At 34.4% G+C, this 19,261-nt stretch overlaps 2 protein-coding genes and 1 non-coding gene across 3 annotated transcripts; 1 reads left to right on the forward strand and 2 right to left on the reverse strand.

Annotated features, from left to right (window-relative positions):
• Positions 1 to 228: 228 nt before the first annotated feature.
• Positions 229 to 12,124, reverse strand: LOC145626536 (phospholipase D zeta 2-like). Its single transcript, XM_081678984.1, has 20 exons — positions 11,762 to 12,124; positions 9,983 to 10,084; positions 9,660 to 9,778; positions 9,423 to 9,564; positions 8,596 to 8,760; positions 8,355 to 8,519; positions 7,124 to 7,363; positions 6,929 to 7,045; positions 5,916 to 6,055; positions 5,678 to 5,827; positions 5,370 to 5,526; positions 4,780 to 5,277; positions 3,714 to 3,824; positions 3,204 to 3,350; positions 2,874 to 3,071; positions 2,214 to 2,315; positions 1,378 to 1,509; positions 1,207 to 1,272; positions 883 to 944; positions 229 to 796 (listed from the first exon to the last, which is right to left on the reverse strand). The coding sequence occupies exons 1-20, from the start codon at positions 12,002 to 12,004 to the stop codon at positions 547 to 549; spliced, it is 3,306 nt and encodes a 1,101-aa protein (XP_081535110.1). The 5' UTR covers positions 12,005 to 12,124; the 3' UTR covers positions 229 to 546.
• A 2,263-nt stretch (positions 12,125 to 14,387) lies between these two features.
• On the forward strand, positions 14,388 to 14,542 carry LOC145629574 (U4 spliceosomal RNA). The gene has a single exon (XR_014111739.1). It is a non-coding gene; the product is annotated as a U4 spliceosomal RNA (small nuclear RNA).
• Positions 14,543 to 14,661: 119 nt separating this feature from the next.
• On the reverse strand, positions 14,662 to 17,426 carry LOC145626538 (uncharacterized). Its single transcript, XM_081678985.1, has 8 exons — positions 17,066 to 17,426; positions 16,661 to 16,727; positions 16,526 to 16,565; positions 16,085 to 16,217; positions 15,877 to 15,948; positions 15,314 to 15,394; positions 15,117 to 15,178; positions 14,662 to 15,031 (listed from the first exon to the last, which is right to left on the reverse strand). The coding sequence occupies exons 1-8, from the start codon at positions 17,339 to 17,341 to the stop codon at positions 14,953 to 14,955; spliced, it is 810 nt and encodes a 269-aa protein (XP_081535111.1). The 5' UTR covers positions 17,342 to 17,426; the 3' UTR covers positions 14,662 to 14,952.
• Between the last annotated feature and the right edge of the window lie 1,835 nt (positions 17,427 to 19,261).

Here is a 19,261-nt window from a genome sequence, read left to right on the forward strand (position 1 = left end):
TTTTTGTTCTTTCTATGTGGGATATCTCCCACACATAACATAATTATTGGAAATACAACAACATTAGTTTCCATGCTAATCTCCTATGCATATACAGATATAATGTATTTATAGTATATGGATAAGTCAAGTGATTTCATATTTATTATTATTGTCAAATTCATTTGACAAAATTCAAAATTTTCTGTACATTATTATTGTCAAGCTAGTAAAACAAAAAATCAATAATTGTCTATTTTACACGAGTTTTAAACTAGTATAGAAAAAACGCTTGTACAAGAGGGACCCTAAAAATTGAATCTTCTACGAGTTCTACCTAGCACCCAAAGAATTTCCTACACAACCATAGTATAGTGACTATAGTCTATCTGACTATCCCACCCAGCTTTCAAGTTTTTACTCTCAATATTAAAAAAAATAAAAATAAATAATAATTAAAAAAATAAAATAAAAATAAAAAAAAAACAAAAAAAAAAACAGCTAAATCATATTCACAAGTCACAACTAACCGCTTTATGTATGCTTACCATGAACATGTAAAGCATGCTAGTGAAATACTTCAGGAGAAGTATAAAACTCTCCTTCGTGGAACATAGGTCTCAAATCTTCGTCCTTCATGAATTCCAAGGGAAAGCAAACAATGTTACCCTTGACCGATTTCAACATCTCTAGAGGATCTAATGTCTTAAGCATCCCATCTTCATTAAACTTTACCACTTGAGGCGCTACACCAAAATCTATGGTTGTATAACCAATACTCTCTGTCAACTGCGACATTTCTTGTCTAAAAGCATTCCTGCACAAGAGGAAAATATAATGTGAACAACACAAAAGCAGCATTATGCTCAGCAAGTACAAGTTCAAGTTAAAGAACAAACATACTTGGAGTGTATACGATCATTTGGTGTGCATCCAAAGACGACGTCATAAATCAAAGCATTCACCTGGGAAGGGAAAAAAAAAAAAAAAAAAGACAGACAAAACATATGATTAAAATGTGTATTAACAAGGAAAATATGAATGAGTGAAAAGGCCAAGGCAACTGCATGCAGTTCAACTATCGGAAAGGTGCAAGTAATCTGGTGGCATAAAACCTGATTGCACCACTCTTTTTTAGAACAGTTTGTACATATTTACTTCTCAACTATAGTTCTATACAATAGAAATATAGAAAAATGCTGGACTTAAATAAATTGTTTCACAAACCTTGGCAGTTTCCATCCATAAATTTTTGTATGTTTTGTCAGCCACAGGATCTTTGATCTGATTCATCTGAAGGAGTAAAATCGGATTATTATATAGAATTCCACCACCACTTTATAGTTGAAGACAAAACTAGATCAATGGCTTAGAGTAGCACGGTGAAGTAAATCTTACCTCTCCAGAAGAAAGTCCAAGATGCTCAGCCCATAGGGAAAGTCGGAGACTTGAGCTGAATTTTCCGGCCATCCAAGATTGTCCATTCATAGATGACTCTATAAACTCTTTATCTTCGATAACTACTCCAATCTATACACAGTTGATAAAGTTAGGAATTAATGTCTGATACCCATACTAAGGAAATTTGAACTGGACTAGGATCACAGCTGTTACACCTGCCCTAGAAAAGAGGGAAAAAGAGCAACGAATTTTGGAAAATTATGAAAAGAATGTCATGTAAGAGACAATATCCCCAATCATCAGTTATCACCTAAGTGAAGGTTCATGGGTAAGTGCTTTAATCAATAGGTGAATATCAAAGCACTGCTTTGTCAGAACCAATACTGAAATCCTCAGGCAAACTTCAATAACTTTTTCCTCTTATCATAAATTATGAGCAATTGTGACACTTCAGGTTTTATAACTTATTCCTCTCAATTAACTGCTACAAGCTTGGGAGTAGTTTTCTTTTCCCCACTGTGGAAATCCCCACTTTGGAAACAGACAGTGCTAATATTAGGCAAGATCATGTCCCATCTTGTGTCCTATGACTCCTGTCTCCTCTTGATTTTTTGACGCACCATCAATTTATGAATATGTTATTGGTGCTTTAACAGATACAACAAGTGGTGTGGCACAATAAGAGTATAATAGGATACAAAATGGAGAAATGGATCTTCAGTAGTCACAGCTTCATAGGCATTTATTCTCTAATACTCATGATTGTGTAGATAAAACCACCTTGTTGACAGAGTAAGACAGCTCCTATTTAAATAAAAAGCAGATAAGAGTACCTCAGAATCTCTTGATCCAAGCAAGCTCCGGTCATTAATGTTGGATGACCCAACTAAAGCAATACGATCATCAATTATCATCAGCTTGCTATGGACATATACCTGAAAAATCACACGACTGCAAGTTAGGGGAAAAAAACAATTATCTTTGATTTATGCAGTAAAAAGCATAAGCTGACAGCATATCTTGTTCATATATGAAAATTTCTATTTTGAGATGATTAAATTACTTTCTGTTGCTCTATTTGGTTTGCTTATCAGATATTACTCATTTAGTCAATGTAAACAAAGTTCCTCTCTAAGCCAAAATGTATTACACATAATGAAAACAATGCAATAAAACTACTTATTTTCATTGTTCTCAGTGGTTCTTTCCTTCCCAGAATGCACTAAAGCTGATTGAATGCAGTTTCAAATACAGAATAGGATTCATCATAGGTAGACACACAAATACCATTGGTAGAATTCATTGCTCATGGACTTCATCAAAACAAGTAACCACCCAAGGAAATTTTAATTCCTTTAATGCTTTAAGGAGTACAAAATTGTGAGGAGGGAAATTGTTCCTAAGTCATAAGTATCGCAAGGGATAGTAATACCTAATACCTAGACAAAGCAGTCAAACCCTTCAAAAGCCATGACGTGACATAATAGAATTACCTGGCTGGTGACCAGAGGTCCACCTTCATAAAGCCTGCCATATGTTCTAAGGCCATAAAATGAAATGTAATCATCTGTCTTCGAACCAAGTTCAGCCTTAAGTTTATGGAATATTGAGTTTTCTCCTCTGCAAATGGTTCGATATTGCCAATGCATTAAGGCTCTTACAGTAGCTGCACCAGCATCATCCATACCACCCTAATTTTGCCAAAAAAAAACAAAGCCAAAGGTAAGAATTAGTCTTCCTCAAAAAAAAAAAAAAAAAAAAAAAAAAAAGGTAAGAATAAGTCAGCACTTTTTACCACCCAGGATGAAATTTACAATTAATACCTGAAATCCCGGCATCAGAGGTATGACTATAATAACTCTGAAGCATTTTTGTTGTTTTTGTGCTAGGAGTATACGCCTACATAAAGCCTCCATGACTCGATTCTGTATTATGTCATCTTCTTCAAGGCCTGATATGAAAAACTGATTCTGGAGCAGCAAAAATGAGGGAAACGAATAAGCAAGGGAGTCATATCTAGAGATATTAGAGAGCATGCATAGCAATGTGAACATTCACTACAATAAACCAGTGTTATATTTACAAATAAAAGGTGTTTTATAGAGCACGACATGCTAAAACAAATGCTGGAGAGAAGGGTATAGTAGTGCAGTTAATTTCAAGAGAATGAGTACATATCAAAATTATTTGTGTGAATAGAGCTGCTTGACATTCAAAATGTAATGCACTGTTATACCAAGAATCTGAAATAATAATCATTAATCTGTAGACCAGATAATGAATGATGAAGCCTTTTCTATGACAACCTCACTTCACTTGTTCAATGAGTTTACCTCAATATAAATAAAGTGTTCTGCTTGCTCAATAAGGGAACAATAAGCTTTGTGAATACTTTCTTCATCTTGGCTTGTTCCAGCAGACCAATGGCTAACACTTCTGATAATCTAGACACATTGAATGCAATGAGAAGGAGATCAGAATTTAGTCAATTTAGTAAAAGCATTAAACTATTAAAAACTTCAACAAATAATGAGGGGAAAAGGCTCAAAAGTGATTTGAAATCCCCAATGCCTAACAGAAGATGAATATCTTTGATTTTTGAACATCTATGTGACTATGTCATTTTCAATCAATACTGCCTTGCTTCACCTGTGATTATGGTTAATTAAAAGTTACCTTGAGCAAATTTCACCATAATTGGCATAATGCCTATATAGATAATTTTCATTCAAAGAGGTCCTAAAGCATACTTACAATGAGCCACGATACATACAGCAGTGATATGGAAATTAAGTAAAAAGCTATATGACTTCACAGGAGTTGAACCTTTTAGAAGTATCTAGCATGAGTGCCCTTGGATACGGAAAGATTATTAATATTTTTGATTTTCCTATTACATATAAGAATGTACCCATTTAATCAAGTATTCATGTCAGATTGAGGTGTAGGATATGTATCAGACATGGGAGCACCAAGTAACTAGAGAGGAAGAGAGCAAGAGCAAGAGGTTAGAGCTAAATAGTAGCTGGGGGAGTGGAGATTAGGCTAAAAAGATAAGAAGCAGCCCCTGATTTTTAATAAACAAGTTTTGGATAGAAAGACAAGATTGTTTTGCAAGGTCTATAAGTGATATCTCATCATTCAAGGAACTACGAAAAGATCATATGTGCTAGAATACGGACATGCAGTACTATTCTGAATTTCTGATTAAGCAGCTTCTACTATATATGTTGTAACAGCAACCCCCTGAACATTGAAATATAGGTGGTAGTTATATTACTAAATGTTTTAATTTGACATATTAGAAACTGCCAATTAGTCATCATTGATCTCACAGATCTCCACTAAAGTCAAGCAATTTTCCTACAGGTGCATCACAATAATGCAATCAGAAGATACCTGACAATGACATGAAGTACGGGGACCAATTTGGGAAGGTTCACTTGTGAAATCAACCTGTTTACCTTGCTCTTGTGCTTCCCACCACTCAACTGAATTCGGAGTAGAAGAGGACAGCATTTGATCAGACATGTTTTCAGGTTGAGCTTGATCGACTAACTCATCAAGTTGTGTATGTTGGGTTACAGATTCAGCTTTAGCATCATGGAAAGATGAAGTTCCATGTTCATCGTGTTTCCAATCAAAGATATTTTGAATATTTTGAACGGTATTATTACATCTTGATGCATCTACTGCTTCTGAATCTCGAGGCAGAAGCAGTGGGACATCCAATTCTGGTGATTCTGGAGAAAAGAGACCCTGTCTATTTGTGTTTTCACTATGTCGCTCCTCATTCTTCGGGATGTTAATCTCTGTACTTCTTAAATAATGGGGAAGAACCATGTGATGACGAGGAATGAGCAGAGGTATTGTCCGTTGATACGGAGCTTTACTTTTCTGCCATGATGATGGAAAATCACGTCAGAACTCAGAAGTAAACTTTGGCAAATACATGCCAAAACAAAAATTCAAAGAATTATAAAATCTACCTTAGCATAGTTCCACCGCTGAACAAAGTGCCTAGCAACATCACGACAGGGTGGTCCCCAAAGAGCACAGTGAACATCATGCCATGGCATACGAGGATATTTTTGGCGATCCAATTCGTCTTTCATCATGTCTTCCCAAGAATTTGGTTCTGACTCTCTATAACAATAAATAATAAATATATAAAGACATATATAATATACAAAATAATTTTTGAATAGAGTAGACTGAAAACTTGGTGTTGAAATAGAAGTAATTGGAAAGATTATAATTGTTAAGATTATCTAGAATATCAAAAACAGTGTGAAACCTGGGGTTGTAATAATCTTTTCCTGGATAAATTTGGGAAGGAAGATCACCCACTCTGTGACTAACTGTGTCATAACGTCCAAAGCACAAATCAAGGCCTCCAATAAAGCATATTTGGTTATCAACAACAACGATCTTTTCATGGTGTGACCTGACAAGAATCGAGTTCTACAAAATTGACTTACAGCATGCATAAAATTGGAAAGACAATACTAATAAGTATTTTTTTGGCTACACACCAGTAATATATTCCAGTTGCCAAATGGTCAGGATAGCGCAACACTCTCACATTGTCATGAATGTTGAGGAGTCTTCTTTTACTATAAAGACTGTTAATTTTCAAAGCTATAGAAACCTCTTTGTAAAGAAGCACATAAATCTGCACCGCAATGATAGTAGTCAAATAAACAATACAGAAACCACTAAGACTTTGTTAGTTGTTCATTCTTAAGAATTCAAGAAACAATATCAACCCTGCACATCTTAGCACAACGGTTTCCTACTGTCCTCTCATTATACAAGTGAACAAACTGCATGTGGAAATTTTTTAATTCATGAAAGCTTGAAAGTGCAAGACCTGAAACTTGAAGATGTTAACGAGTGAGGATAATTGTCAGAAATAGAAATCAAGCTTAGTTAACACAGCAATGAAAAGCTTGAGAAGTATGGTAAGTCGCTAGAAATTAGATTGACCTTACTTAATTAAAAATTTTGATCCCAATAGATTTAAGATAAAACAAACAACCTGGCTTTTTGAAATTGCAAAATTAGTTAGCTAAAGTTGCTTTTTTCTACTCAAATAACCCCATCCCCTCCCTTTTAGCACCCATTCAGAGTTTGATTCATGTGACATGAAGTACAAGCTCCTCAATTATCTCACTATATGATTATTTCAGCTCTACTTGGTTCAACACAAAACTTCTACTTCCTTCATCCCAGCCTGTGGTCAGTCACAAATACCAACTTCCATCCCCCCCTTCCCATCAATTTCAATATATATTTCAGTGTTTGACTTAGTAGGTTAGATGGTGCCTCACAGAAGTACAAACCCCTCATTAGCGAAGCATACCCTTCTAACTTGATTCACGTAAAAAGGATATTAAATGTTATTAAGATTCGTTCAACGCAAGAATCAAAGTCAGTCAATCTCTTTACTAGATTATGCACATGACAGAGGGTCAATTCCACAGAGAAAGAAACCATCAATTATATCCATATAAGAGGAGGAAAAAACTATTAAATAAATATGTACCTGAACCCCTTCCTTCGCCTTTGATTCAAGTAAGACATCTAACCGAGAGGTCTCATGATTTGAATAAGGACGCCTCAGATATAGCTCTGGGCAGAGCCACCAACCAGTAATATATATCTGCAACAAAATTCTGAGCATTGGTTATAAATCTTATAATAATTATTAGCCAATGATCTTGCTGTTTTAGGAACCAACCTCTGCCTTAGCACTCTCAATGGCTGTAGCAATAGCATCAAACGCCGATTCCCCATCTATGAACCATTGAGCCTCGCTCCCATCCTCACTCTTCCTTTGAGGTGCAAAAGAGCCAAAACGATGAGGATGGCACCAACCCTCAGGTGGCCTTTGAACAGCATCATTAATTGCAGCTACCCAGTCTTTGACTTTGTTGCTGCTGGAAGTTCTCAGCCTTACACTCCAGTTTCCACAGGAGAGCTAGCGAGTTGAGACAATTCCAAAGAAAAATACAGAGTTAGCAAGGCTTAGAGGCACATCAATGCTATAAGAAAGCATCAAAGGTTATGTCATGTCAGAGCACATAGATCCTAGACAACTAGAGTTTGCCTGTACTAAAACATTTGACTAGTAAGAAACCATCAATTAGTTAGAAGGTTTAGATATTTTGAAACTCCGATGCACATTTTGTCTACATCAAGTAGAATGTAAAACCAAACTTAGGTCTCCAATCATCACCTTTGGTTGAGTTGGTTCTTTGACAATTATGGTTATTTGCTAATATACATAATCTAATTAGTACACATTAAATTCCACAGTTCTTTTCTTACTGAACCTTTTACAATCAAAGGTGGGAAACTTTGCCCAAAAATTAGAGAGGGGAAGGGGGGTGGTGGTGGCGGCTTGCATTTGGAGGTTGTGGCTTGCAATTCTCCTGATAGTCCCTGACAGATATTCTTAAATCACTAGACTAAACTTCCAAAGTTAGTAACTTGAAAATTCAAATAAGAAAAACAAAGCAGAACAGGAGGACTAGAGGTCTAAAAGAGTATGAAACAGTGAGACACCTAGTCGTCAGCCAGGTTACAGTTTACAGAAGTTAACATCTACTAGCTTAGCTAAACTCATGAATTTCCCAATTAGGATACAATAATAACAATATATTCATGCTGATCTCCCCGGATGGCAAGAACAGCCTTTTAGACCATAAAATTTTACATGCTGCACAGCACAGCTTTTCTCAGCAGGTAAAATTCATGTTTCTCTCTCAGATATTCATCCAATTGACACGTTTAATTTTTGAATTGTATCAACTGTAGTGTAATTTTCAACCAAGACCACTCACCAACAGGCAATCACAGTGACAATATTACATCAAGATTTTGTCTGTGGGTGTGAACCAAATGCATTTTAACAAGGATACAAGCTAAAATCCTTCGGTTACGATAAGGTTTTATGTCTGGAAACATACCTGAAATGAATAATGTAGGGGCTTGCGGCTTTTGATCTCATAAGCGAGATATACTTTTTCATTACATGAGGATGGTAATGAATCAAAAATAATTATGTCCAATAATTTCGTATCAAGAGGATCTTCTAGAAAGGCTAAGAAGCCAGGCTTTAGCACAGCCCACACCTGCATAAAGGTATAATAGAGCTCAATTTGGCTGTAAAATACATAGAAAGTCACAGCAATATAAAACATGAATCACCTTTTGCCATCGGCAACAACCAAACAACTGACAAGGGAAACAGTGTCTGGTGACATTTTTCCTTGGCATTCTCACTAGATGATTCACTGACACATAATCCTCTTTCAATTTTGGGCCATATTCTTGTAGAAATGATAGTTTGGAGACCTCCAAAAACTTACACACCTGTAATTCATGAACTCTAATGATAAGTGGACAGAGAGCAACATAGGGGGCACAAATTATGATACCGACTAATAATATATCCTCGAGAAGGAACCAGTGATTAAAGCATATACAATTTAGGGGATGCACAATAGCACTTTATCTATACACTGCAGCAAAATGGCGATACAAGTCATGTGTATCAGTGTATGGAGTCTATAGACTCAATGAAGTAATTATTTTTCTCAAAAGAAATCCAATTTAGTGACCATGAAAACGCTTTTATATTCAGGTCAACATAAGAAAGGTGAATCAAATGAATTATGCTCTAATTCAGAGGCACGACACACATTATTAATAAAAGATTTCAAGACAGAGCCAAAGATTTTAGGAGTGAAGTTAAAAAAGACCAATGTTTAAAAGGCAATAAAAGAAAATAGCTTATACTAGAAGCCTAGAAGGGGACACATAATAAGAAAATGTTCCAAAACATACATATTGTAACTTGTTGTTACTGGATTTAAACATATAATCACATATAAGTGAAGAGTTATTGACTCCAAGTCTCCAACTATTAAAAAAATATGCCACTAATGAAATAAGAATGGAAATGCTTAGATTTTAGGGGAGAAAATGCTTTCTCATTCTCAGCTGTACAAAGTTCCAGTTAATACTCAACTCACCGGTCGAGAATTTACAATTTCCAAGTTGCCTAAAAAATGATTCAAATATCCCTGCATTGCGACCTTTGCTTTGTCTGCAACGAACTCTTGCCTTCCAACAGATGGATTAATGATGGAAAAAGCAGCTCTAGAGGGAATGTTGCTGCATGAGAACCATGTTTAAATACAGGTTACAGAGTCCAAGAAATCCTCAAATCTGAAGCTGTAAAGAAAAACAAGATACAAAGAGCCACTCACTGATAACGTGAACTACTATCCTGGTGACCGCGAACTACATCATCATCAAAATCATCGTCATCATGCATTATTACTGCTGCATGATCTAATATTCCTAGATTATGAAGCCATTCTTTCACCTTTGCAACGTGCATAAATTACAAAGATGTCAGAGCTTCATAAAAGCATAAAGTACAGTCGTTAATTTATTGGTCCCTAATCCTACATGACTAATCATAGTAGAGCTCAATGACAACAGAATGACTTAGTAGGCACAAAATAAAGTTCATAGTTTTTAACTTAAAGGTAGAAAACAAAATGATTAAAAGATATTAAATACATACCTGCCCTTGCTTCTCATGAAATTCCTCAAAGATTGCTCGTTTCTTCAAAGAAATGTGCAAGGAGAGAACTTGTGTAGCTTTCTTTTGTAGCAGCCACCTGAACTGTTCAAATAAAAATTCTGATGAATTCTATGGTAAATTGGAACAAAGAAAGTGAAAATTGCACACTTTACTCTAGAAGAATGTCTTCCACATAAATCAAATACATATCGATCAAAAACTTGATCAGAATAATGAGCACAATTAGAGTTTCAGAAACTGTAAAATTGACCGGAACATATCATGAAAAAACACCATTGCACAAGAGAATCAGGATGCGCCATGCATGACTTTTCTATCAATGCGTTTTAGCAAGAGCAGATGGACAAATAACCTTTTCATGTATGCTTCGTCTTATACGGAGTCAGCTAAGTTTGTCCAATACTGCAAGTGCACTTGAAGATTGGCCAACTAGTCCTAATTCTCCTTATAACATCTGACTCTTCCTGTCCAACACTGGAACTTTCTTCATTTTAACTCAAGTACATACACGATATGAGATACTGAACACTCAGCATGCGAAATTATCACAAAAATACACATTTTAGTGACTTTACCTCACATAAAACTATGCTTATTGGAAATTCACACTCTAAAAGAGTACACTTCGCTTTAGACCTAAACATGCTAACTTTTCATAACATGGTCGAGTCTTGCACTTGGATACATACTCGCGTGTAACTAAAGCAAACATGGCTTCAAAAAGAAATCACAAGGCCGTCTATGTAGCATTCAACATTCAAGAATAATGAAGAGAATCGTACCCTGATAAATATACATGTCACATGCCCACAACAAATTCTTCTTATCACCGTACCAAAGACTTTACTTTAAGGAGTTAGGACTAATGACTGCACAAAGATAATGAATCCGGAAACATAATCTAGCACCATTATTTAATTTCAGTCGCGATCACGATAATATATTTACATGCCTCTAATTCTTAGTTTGCCAGTGATACAATCAACAAGCAAGTAGAAAACTTCAAACAATCATACTCCATAGTCCTGTATTACTCATAACACTTTGACCAATTTTTTTACTACTATATTACATGAAAACAAAAGTTATTGTAGTATGTAAGATATGGTGGCTTTATCTTAATGTATATATTCAAAATACTATATTAACTTTTTATGTAATGTTATATTATATGGAAACAAAAGTTAATATGTAAGAAAGATATCGAATGGACTATTTGCAAACATAGTATGTATCCCTTTTTTTTTTTTTTTTTTGACAATCGTATGTAACAGATTATAACTAAAAAATGTCGATTGTCAAAACTATGTTTGCAATCGCGTCCACTCAAAATGTTGTAAGTAGTATGAGACATAATCTACCAACTAAGCTTAATCTTAAATAATATAATAACCAATACATCAAAAATCTACCTAATTAAGGAGCTTAAACTCACAATCTGGCAATCTGCTACTAATATTATAAGCAAAGCATCAATCTACCTGCTACGAATACTACACAAGAATATTTATTAGGTAATTAATTATTAATATATACTTCCAAGATACTAAACGACATTAAAATTAAACCTAAAAAACAGAGTTTTGCAAATTATTCCACCATTTCAATAAATAAACAAAAAGAATTATTACAATCACACAAAATTACAGAACAACAAACAAATTTATAACAAAAAAATACAAAAATTAAATAATTCAACATCATCAATTTTGCAATGACATTTTCTTACGAGAAAACTAGAGGAGAGAGAAAGTGAACCTGCTTGTACTGGACTTCAATGGTGTAAGTATAAGAAAGAAGCAGAGAAGTAATATCACTAACATCAGGCCTTGATACCGACAATATCGTCGCCTTTGGAAGTTCCTCGAAAATCGGAGAACTCATCGCCGCCGTAATATCGGAGCCTTGCCGTAATAAAGTTGTTTTAACCGACGACGACATTGGTGTGTAGTGCACCCGCTCATTGTCGCCGAGCAACTTCTCCGTTGCCGACGACGACATATGAAATCAACGTAACAATCAAACAATTACTATAAATTATGAAGAATTTGAATAATTTTGTAGTGTCACTTTTGTATAATATAATGTGGAGGAGAAATAAAATGGAGGGGAAGAAGAGGAGGATTTGTTGTGCGCCATATTTGCGGAGAAATATACTTGTTTTTTTTTTAAGGTGGGTGTCATTAGTTGCCACGTGTAATTTCGTGTGATTTTGTTTGGATTTTTGGGATGGTATTTTGGAATTTACGAAAGAATTTTGGGATGATTTGTGTGGAATATTCTTTTAAGACAACAAGTAGTTGTTAAACTTGTTATTATTTCGACTTTTTCTCATTCAATTTAATCATTTTCGGTGTTTAGCCAAAGTGTTTTCTGTTGTTTCTTTTATGGATTGACACAAATGCAAGATGAAGTTTGTAATCACAAAATGGGACAAATTAATACAATACACCTTCAATTCCACAATAATGATCCTATTTTGATCAAATTTGTCTCACAAAAAAATTATATAGATACGGATCCGGATTCTTTTTCACAAAAATTTATATAGATACGGATCCTATTTTATTTTATAAGTTTTTATATACTATGTACATTATATTTACGTATATAAAAATGTAAGTATGTTGTCTTATATAGAAAAGTGGAATTAAGAGACATTGGATTAATATAATTGGATCACTGCCTTGAGAACTAGTCACATTTATTATGAATAAGTCACTTTGGATGTTTTTCACTTGTTTATAGTCGTTATACTTCATAACCTTGGTTACTAATCAAAACAAGTTTATATTTGATTTAGTACTCGATAACTAGAATCATATACCATCATTGCCGTAAACAAACGAATTTCCTTATCAAATTACGGCAACTCCTTTTTTTATCATTTTATTTCAACTTTCAAATAGGCCGCATAGCATAATAACGTGGTTTAATACATTATATGAATTAAATTAAAAAAAATACTAATAGTTATATTTTAAATTAAGAGCCGAGAAAGATTCAGATGAACTAAATAAAAAGATTATAGAAGCTTCTATGTGGCGAGTAAGAAAAAAGTCTTCTATCAAACGGAAACGCCGTATGGATCAACCCGATTTAACCTAAGGCCTACGGTCTTACGTGCTTGTGGTGCCAAATTTGACAAGTTTGTAACTTGTATGTAGGCGCGTAGCAGTGATGTTGCCGCCTTGGCGGGCATAGCATATAATACAGGCATATGCCAACGAGGGAACTTTGGGATCGCGTTTAAGAATATCCAAGTATGTTATGCTTGATCAACCACGAATATGCTGATATGGCCTATGATTGATGTCCCACAATGTACCTATAATTCATTAATCAATAACAATATTATTGTGAGTGGCTCATCCTATCTTATTTAAAAATTGGGGTATAGTTCCCATAGTTCATGTTATGTTGTAGCTTTCATCTATCAGTAGTGAAATAAGTCTACAATAAATTATATTCCCGGATGACGTAAAATCATTAGTTATAAATGTAAAGATGAAAAAATTCAATTTGTTCTCGATCTATTCACCTAGCTCTTACTTGTATTATTTACTTTTTTTGGTTTTATTTTTATACTAGATCACAGTAAAAAAAAACTTAAAACATATCAAATAGACATAGAGAACAAAGCCGGGATGAAAAAAAACTCAAAACATATCAAAATTGTACATTCTAACTTTAAAGTTAGGGGGGTCCATCCTTACTATAGACACTTTGAGGGTGATGATCTCTTATCCTTTTCGTCTCACTTTTAAAGTATCTAATCCGCAAAAAAAATAAAAAAAATAAAAAAATAAAAAATAAATAAATAATATGAATGATAAGAGCATACTAATGGTAAGCTAATTGTAAAATTAGCTTGTCATGCCACGTATAATTTTAAGTTATCTTTCATTTTAGCTAATTTGTATCTTAATGGTTGGCTATTAGCTAGCTAATTAAATAAGTTTGACTTTCTCAAATAAATTTTATTATTTAATATATTAATCTCCTAAAATTTTGGAAACTTTTTTCTCAAGCAAATTAACTTGAAGCTAATTGTATTTTGTAGCTCCAATGGTCAAGCTAGAAGATAGAGACTTTTAAAAATTGCAAGCAAGTCCCTAGCTACAACAATTGAAGTTGCTCTAAGTATGTTTGAGTATTTAATTTGATTACCAGCCTTCAATATAAATTAAACAATACTCATAATGTCATAAGTCATAACAACCTACAACAATCGCTTTAATGGGCCGTAAATCGTGAAAAGACTCAAGAGAGGATGTTCATTATTGCGCATGATATACACCAGAAAGTATCCCACATCGACAGATGAATATAGACTGCAAGCAAAGAAGGGATATAAAAACAAACTTTGAACTCAGTAGGAATTATCTTTGCGCTTGGGGCAATGACGCAGCTAGTGAGGTAATAACCGAGGCGCGTCAATTGCTGGTTGAAAACTATTTCCAAACCCCCTCTTCGGCCTGGGCTTGACCTTGGCCGTCGAGAATTTCTGGAAGGGCTCCCTCTTACTAGGGTAAAGCTCTACAATTCTAAGTTTTAATGTTTTATAATAAATAAATTAATATGGGAAGAAATTAGCAACGTTAACTTGGTTCCTTTTTTGACAACTGATCGAGGTGGGAGGATACAACGTTAAAATTTGTAATTATAGCTGATCTTTTACAACGAAGTTTTTCAAAAACAAAGTAGCCATCCACATTATCTACATAAATGTATTCGGGGATCGTAATTAATTAAAATTGGAATTGCCAAAATTTTGGTAATTCATGACCAAACTCCTTGCATATTTAACAATTGCAAGTAAAAATGTCTTGACTGCTATGCCAAGATCTCTTCATATATTACTCAAGGCAATTACATCGTCTTTCATGTCGAAACACAGATCTAAGGTGGATTTGAATATGATAATAAGCTTAGGCCAAATGTTGGTCTCAAGTTGAAGTTGGATTTAAGCTCCAGTTTCTACAGATACAATGGACCTTGGCTAAAGAAGCCATGTAATCATCAGACCTGAAATGAAGATTTTGGCAAGAAATTTAGATTATTATAACAAAAGCAGTCTGTAAATTTATAGGTATGGATTATGGTGATAGACCTTTGTGCATAAGGGGATTGGCAAGCAGCAACCATATATTTCTTAGCTGCATCTTCTTGACCCTGCACAATCAGAAACCCAGTTGAGGCTGTCGTGGACTAATGGATACAACTTATACAAGCATCGTAATTAATTACACTTGAATATGCATTGACAACATGAAATTCATGAGAATAAAGGGATTCAATAGTCAATACCATTGCTTCATGATAGAGGCCAGCATACAGAGATGCATAAAAATATTCTCCATCTCGACTGTTTGAGAATGTATCAACCAGCTACAAAGAAAGAAATCGTAGATTAGAGTATATTCAGTAATACATACTGGAGCATGAGCAGATCACATACCCTCCAAACCCCCACCCCACCCCACCAAATAATGTCTAAGAGTTGCTCCAGAATTTAAGCTCTTTGGAAATTTGATTCAGAATTAAGCAGATATGTACAGGATTCATTGACAATACGGAAGAAACAGATCTCTGATTAACTTCAGATAAAATCATTTAACAAAAGCGCAAATTTTGAAATGCAAAGAGTAATAGTTTCTTTCTAGTTTCATGTAATGCAAAGGGGTATTTTGTCCCACTCCCACATACAAGAATTCTTAGCAAGCCATACTGCAATGTCTATAATCTAATTAGCTAGAAGAAATTACAAAAACCACTTTATTCCAGTTATGACAGTTGGTTATCAGTCAAGTTAATCTTCTATGAAAACAAAAAGATAGAAAACCTGAATCAATTATATTTGTAACTAGTACCTTCTGAGGATCACCACCATCTTTGAACATGTCGTAGACTTGGCGCATCACCGGTCTTGGATCTCTACCAACCTAAGAAAATGGTTGAATTCAGTTATGTTTAATCAGACACAGAAAACAGAACTGGTGGTAATCTGTAACATCAGTGTTCATAGACATTTAAGCATTCAATTGCAAGAATTCAGTGCTCAAGTTTTAACAAACTAACCTCAAGGTATCGTTCCCTAGCTTCATCAACCCCATAAAGTCGAGCTTCACAAAGGAAGCACCAAATTGACTCCTCTGTATCATTTGGGTTCTGAGCTACATCCAACCTGAATTGCTCCGCGCCTTCTTCAAATCTATCAAAAGCATTTAATTTGTCTCAAAATTACTCCAAGAACAAGACAGTTTCATTTACTTTTCAAACACCAAAGGTTCAAAATTGCCACATTTATTCTCTAAAAGTTAAGTGTTTGAAAGAGGATTGAATCAACTGTTTGGTGTTATCAATATACTTCGTATATATGCTCTACAACTGCAAAGTTTATGGCTAACAGACATTGTCCATCATTATTTAGCTATCATATATTCATATTGAGTAATTGGTTAATTACATTAGAAGCATATTTTTCCAGGGAAAATTAGGATTTATGTAAGCAGATAATACCTGTCTAGATAGTAAAGAGACAATCCTCTTTGCCAAAGATCTGAAAAAGACCCACATCGAAAAAATAATTAGTAAACGTTTTATTTATAACTTGTTACAAATGAATCGGCTTTCTTCTTAAATTTTAAAACATACATGCCTTTTGACGAGGATCAAGCTCAATTGCTTTATCAAACTCCACAACAGACCCCATTACATCACCCTTCATAAATTAAAATAATTCTGTAATTAATAAAAAAAAATTTCAAATAAATAAATAAATTAATTGAGATGAATTATATTACAAGAAATTTAAAAGAAGGAGCAGAATTATAACACTCTCTCCATCCTATAGTAATCAATACATTAATTAATGTAGAATGGAGAGAGTATTATCTCACCATTCTACTACCTTTCTAGCGTTTATGCAAATCAACAAACTAAATCAACCATGTCACAAAAATTATCTTTCTTTAATACGGGACAACTTTGCCATTGCCGGATATTATTCCTTTTTTTTCAATGTGGGACAACTTTGCTCGCGTAAAATAAAGAAATTACCTGTCTAAACAGCTGCATACCGCGGCGAATGGCAAGAGCAGCTTCGCGGGGATTATTGTTGGAGCCTCCAGTCAAAGCATCCCAAATGCCTGAAACTGAAGGAAGAAATGTCCTCCTTGTGAGAGAGATTGAGGAGAGAGAAAGTTGTGAATAATTAGAGGGTGGTTTGGAAGTAAATGTGATTGGAAATGGTAATTGTTGAAGGTTGGATGATGTTTTAGGGGAGAAGATTGAAATAGTTTTGATTGTTGGATTGAGTGTGTTATTTATGCTCATTTTATTTGAATTTGTGAAATATTTGAAGGTTTTTGTTGTTGTTGTTGAGTTTTTTTGAAGGCAGAGGAAGAGAGAGAATTGGGTAGGGAAGAAAGATAAGGCGCGTAAGGCTAAGCTGTAACTACAATACCTAACTTTGGGCTGTAAAAAGTTTTGTTATTCAATTGCTCATCTTTCAATCCAAGCCCAAATATGCTCAGTTTATTTACAGAACGAGGTTGTGATTTTTTTATTTTTTTTTTAAAAAAGATATTGCCCGAATTCCTTTTATTGAGTTGATGACTAATATATTATCACCTCCAATTTCATTGTCTTGAATGCCACATTGAAAAGATAGTTGGACTCCTTTATGAAGAGTCATACTTTCCGCTATAAATAATTTGGCGTTGTTGAGGTTGAACATAGATGCCTTGATGTGGGCTCCGCTACTATCTCTGATGATAACACCTGCAGATCTGCTGCTGCTGAGTTGAGTTGTTACGAACCGAACTGTTGAAGTTGAGTTTGAAAAGTTGTTATTTAATAACTTTGTTGTCTATTATAAGAAAACGATCAAGTATTATTTTTGCATTTTAAGATATTGATGATAAGCTATTTTTAATCATAACAACAAATGTTGATTATTATATAGATTGAAAATTACTAGGGGTGTAAATGAGCCGAGCCGAGTACTATTTTGTTCATGTTCAGTTCATTTAACTCAGGCGAGTAAGCGAGTTCGAGCACGATCCCGAGCTTTCAAGCGAGTTCAAAAATATGTTCAAGCTCGGCTCATTTAGTACAATGTATGTTCATGAACAGCTCGTTTATTAAACGAGTTGATAAATGAGTGATTCATTAACGAGCTTAATAATAAATGAGCTTTTATAATAAACGAGCTTCGTACTTTTGACAATTGAAAATATCAAAAGTAACATAATAATTAAATCTTAATCACACCGTATAAACTTAAGAATTAAATCAAGAAATGTGAATAAATCAATAATTCATGAACATAAATAAACCAGTAGTTCGTGAAAATAAATAAACGAGTTGTTCATGAACATATTTGAACGAGCTTATCTATGAACATATTTGAACGAGCTTATCTATGTTCGCGTCCAAGCTCATTTATTAAACGAGCTTCAAAATTTGTTCAAATTCAGCTCATTTATTAAATAAACGAACATGAATGAGCTCACCGAGCTCGTACCCGATTAGTTTATTGATCGGCTTGGTTCATTTACACCCCTAAAAATTACGAGTCTGCCTTGTCTTAATAAAGACAAGTAGATAACAATTAGGATTATATATTTAGAGCACTCTCATTCATGGGCAAAAAAATGCCCATGAGGGTAAAAAGGCTAAAAATGTTATCCCACTCATGAGCAAAAAAAAATATGCCCATGGGGAGATTATCAAATGCCCATAGGAATGGCAAAAATAAATTGCTACAGTACCTATGGGCCCATGAGTGTTTGTGAGAGAAAATATAGGAGAGATGATGGTTTGGTTTTTTTTTTGTTTAGCCCATGAGTGTGGGAAGAGTTCTTAAATAAAATGCCCAAAAAATGAAAAAGAGGAGTGAGAAAGTGAGTAGAGAGAGAGTGGCATTTTTATTTTTTGCCCATGAGTGAGAGTAGTCTTATATTACCTCTTCTTTTTCACCTTTGCTAATATACATTTTTAACTTAAATTTTATTTTGTGATCAAATTATTTTGTAATCTAATAAGATCCCCAAATGTTGCAATTAAAAATAACAGCCCAGGGCCTATTCAGGGTTGTTAGAGTCAGCTAAAACAGCAATTCGTACATTATGTAAGTTGCAACTTTTAACTCCCGAGATTTTTGCCACCACTTTACAAAAACATAACTAAACCAAAACCACATCCAAATTTTATTAATGCGGGACTCACAAATTCATCGTTCCCTTCACTTGT

Source organism: Chenopodium album, chromosome 4, assembly GCF_948465745.1.
Source record: "Chenopodium album chromosome 4, dcCheAlbu1.1, whole genome shotgun sequence".
NCBI lineage: Eukaryota > Viridiplantae > Streptophyta > Magnoliopsida > Caryophyllales > Amaranthaceae > Chenopodium > Chenopodium album.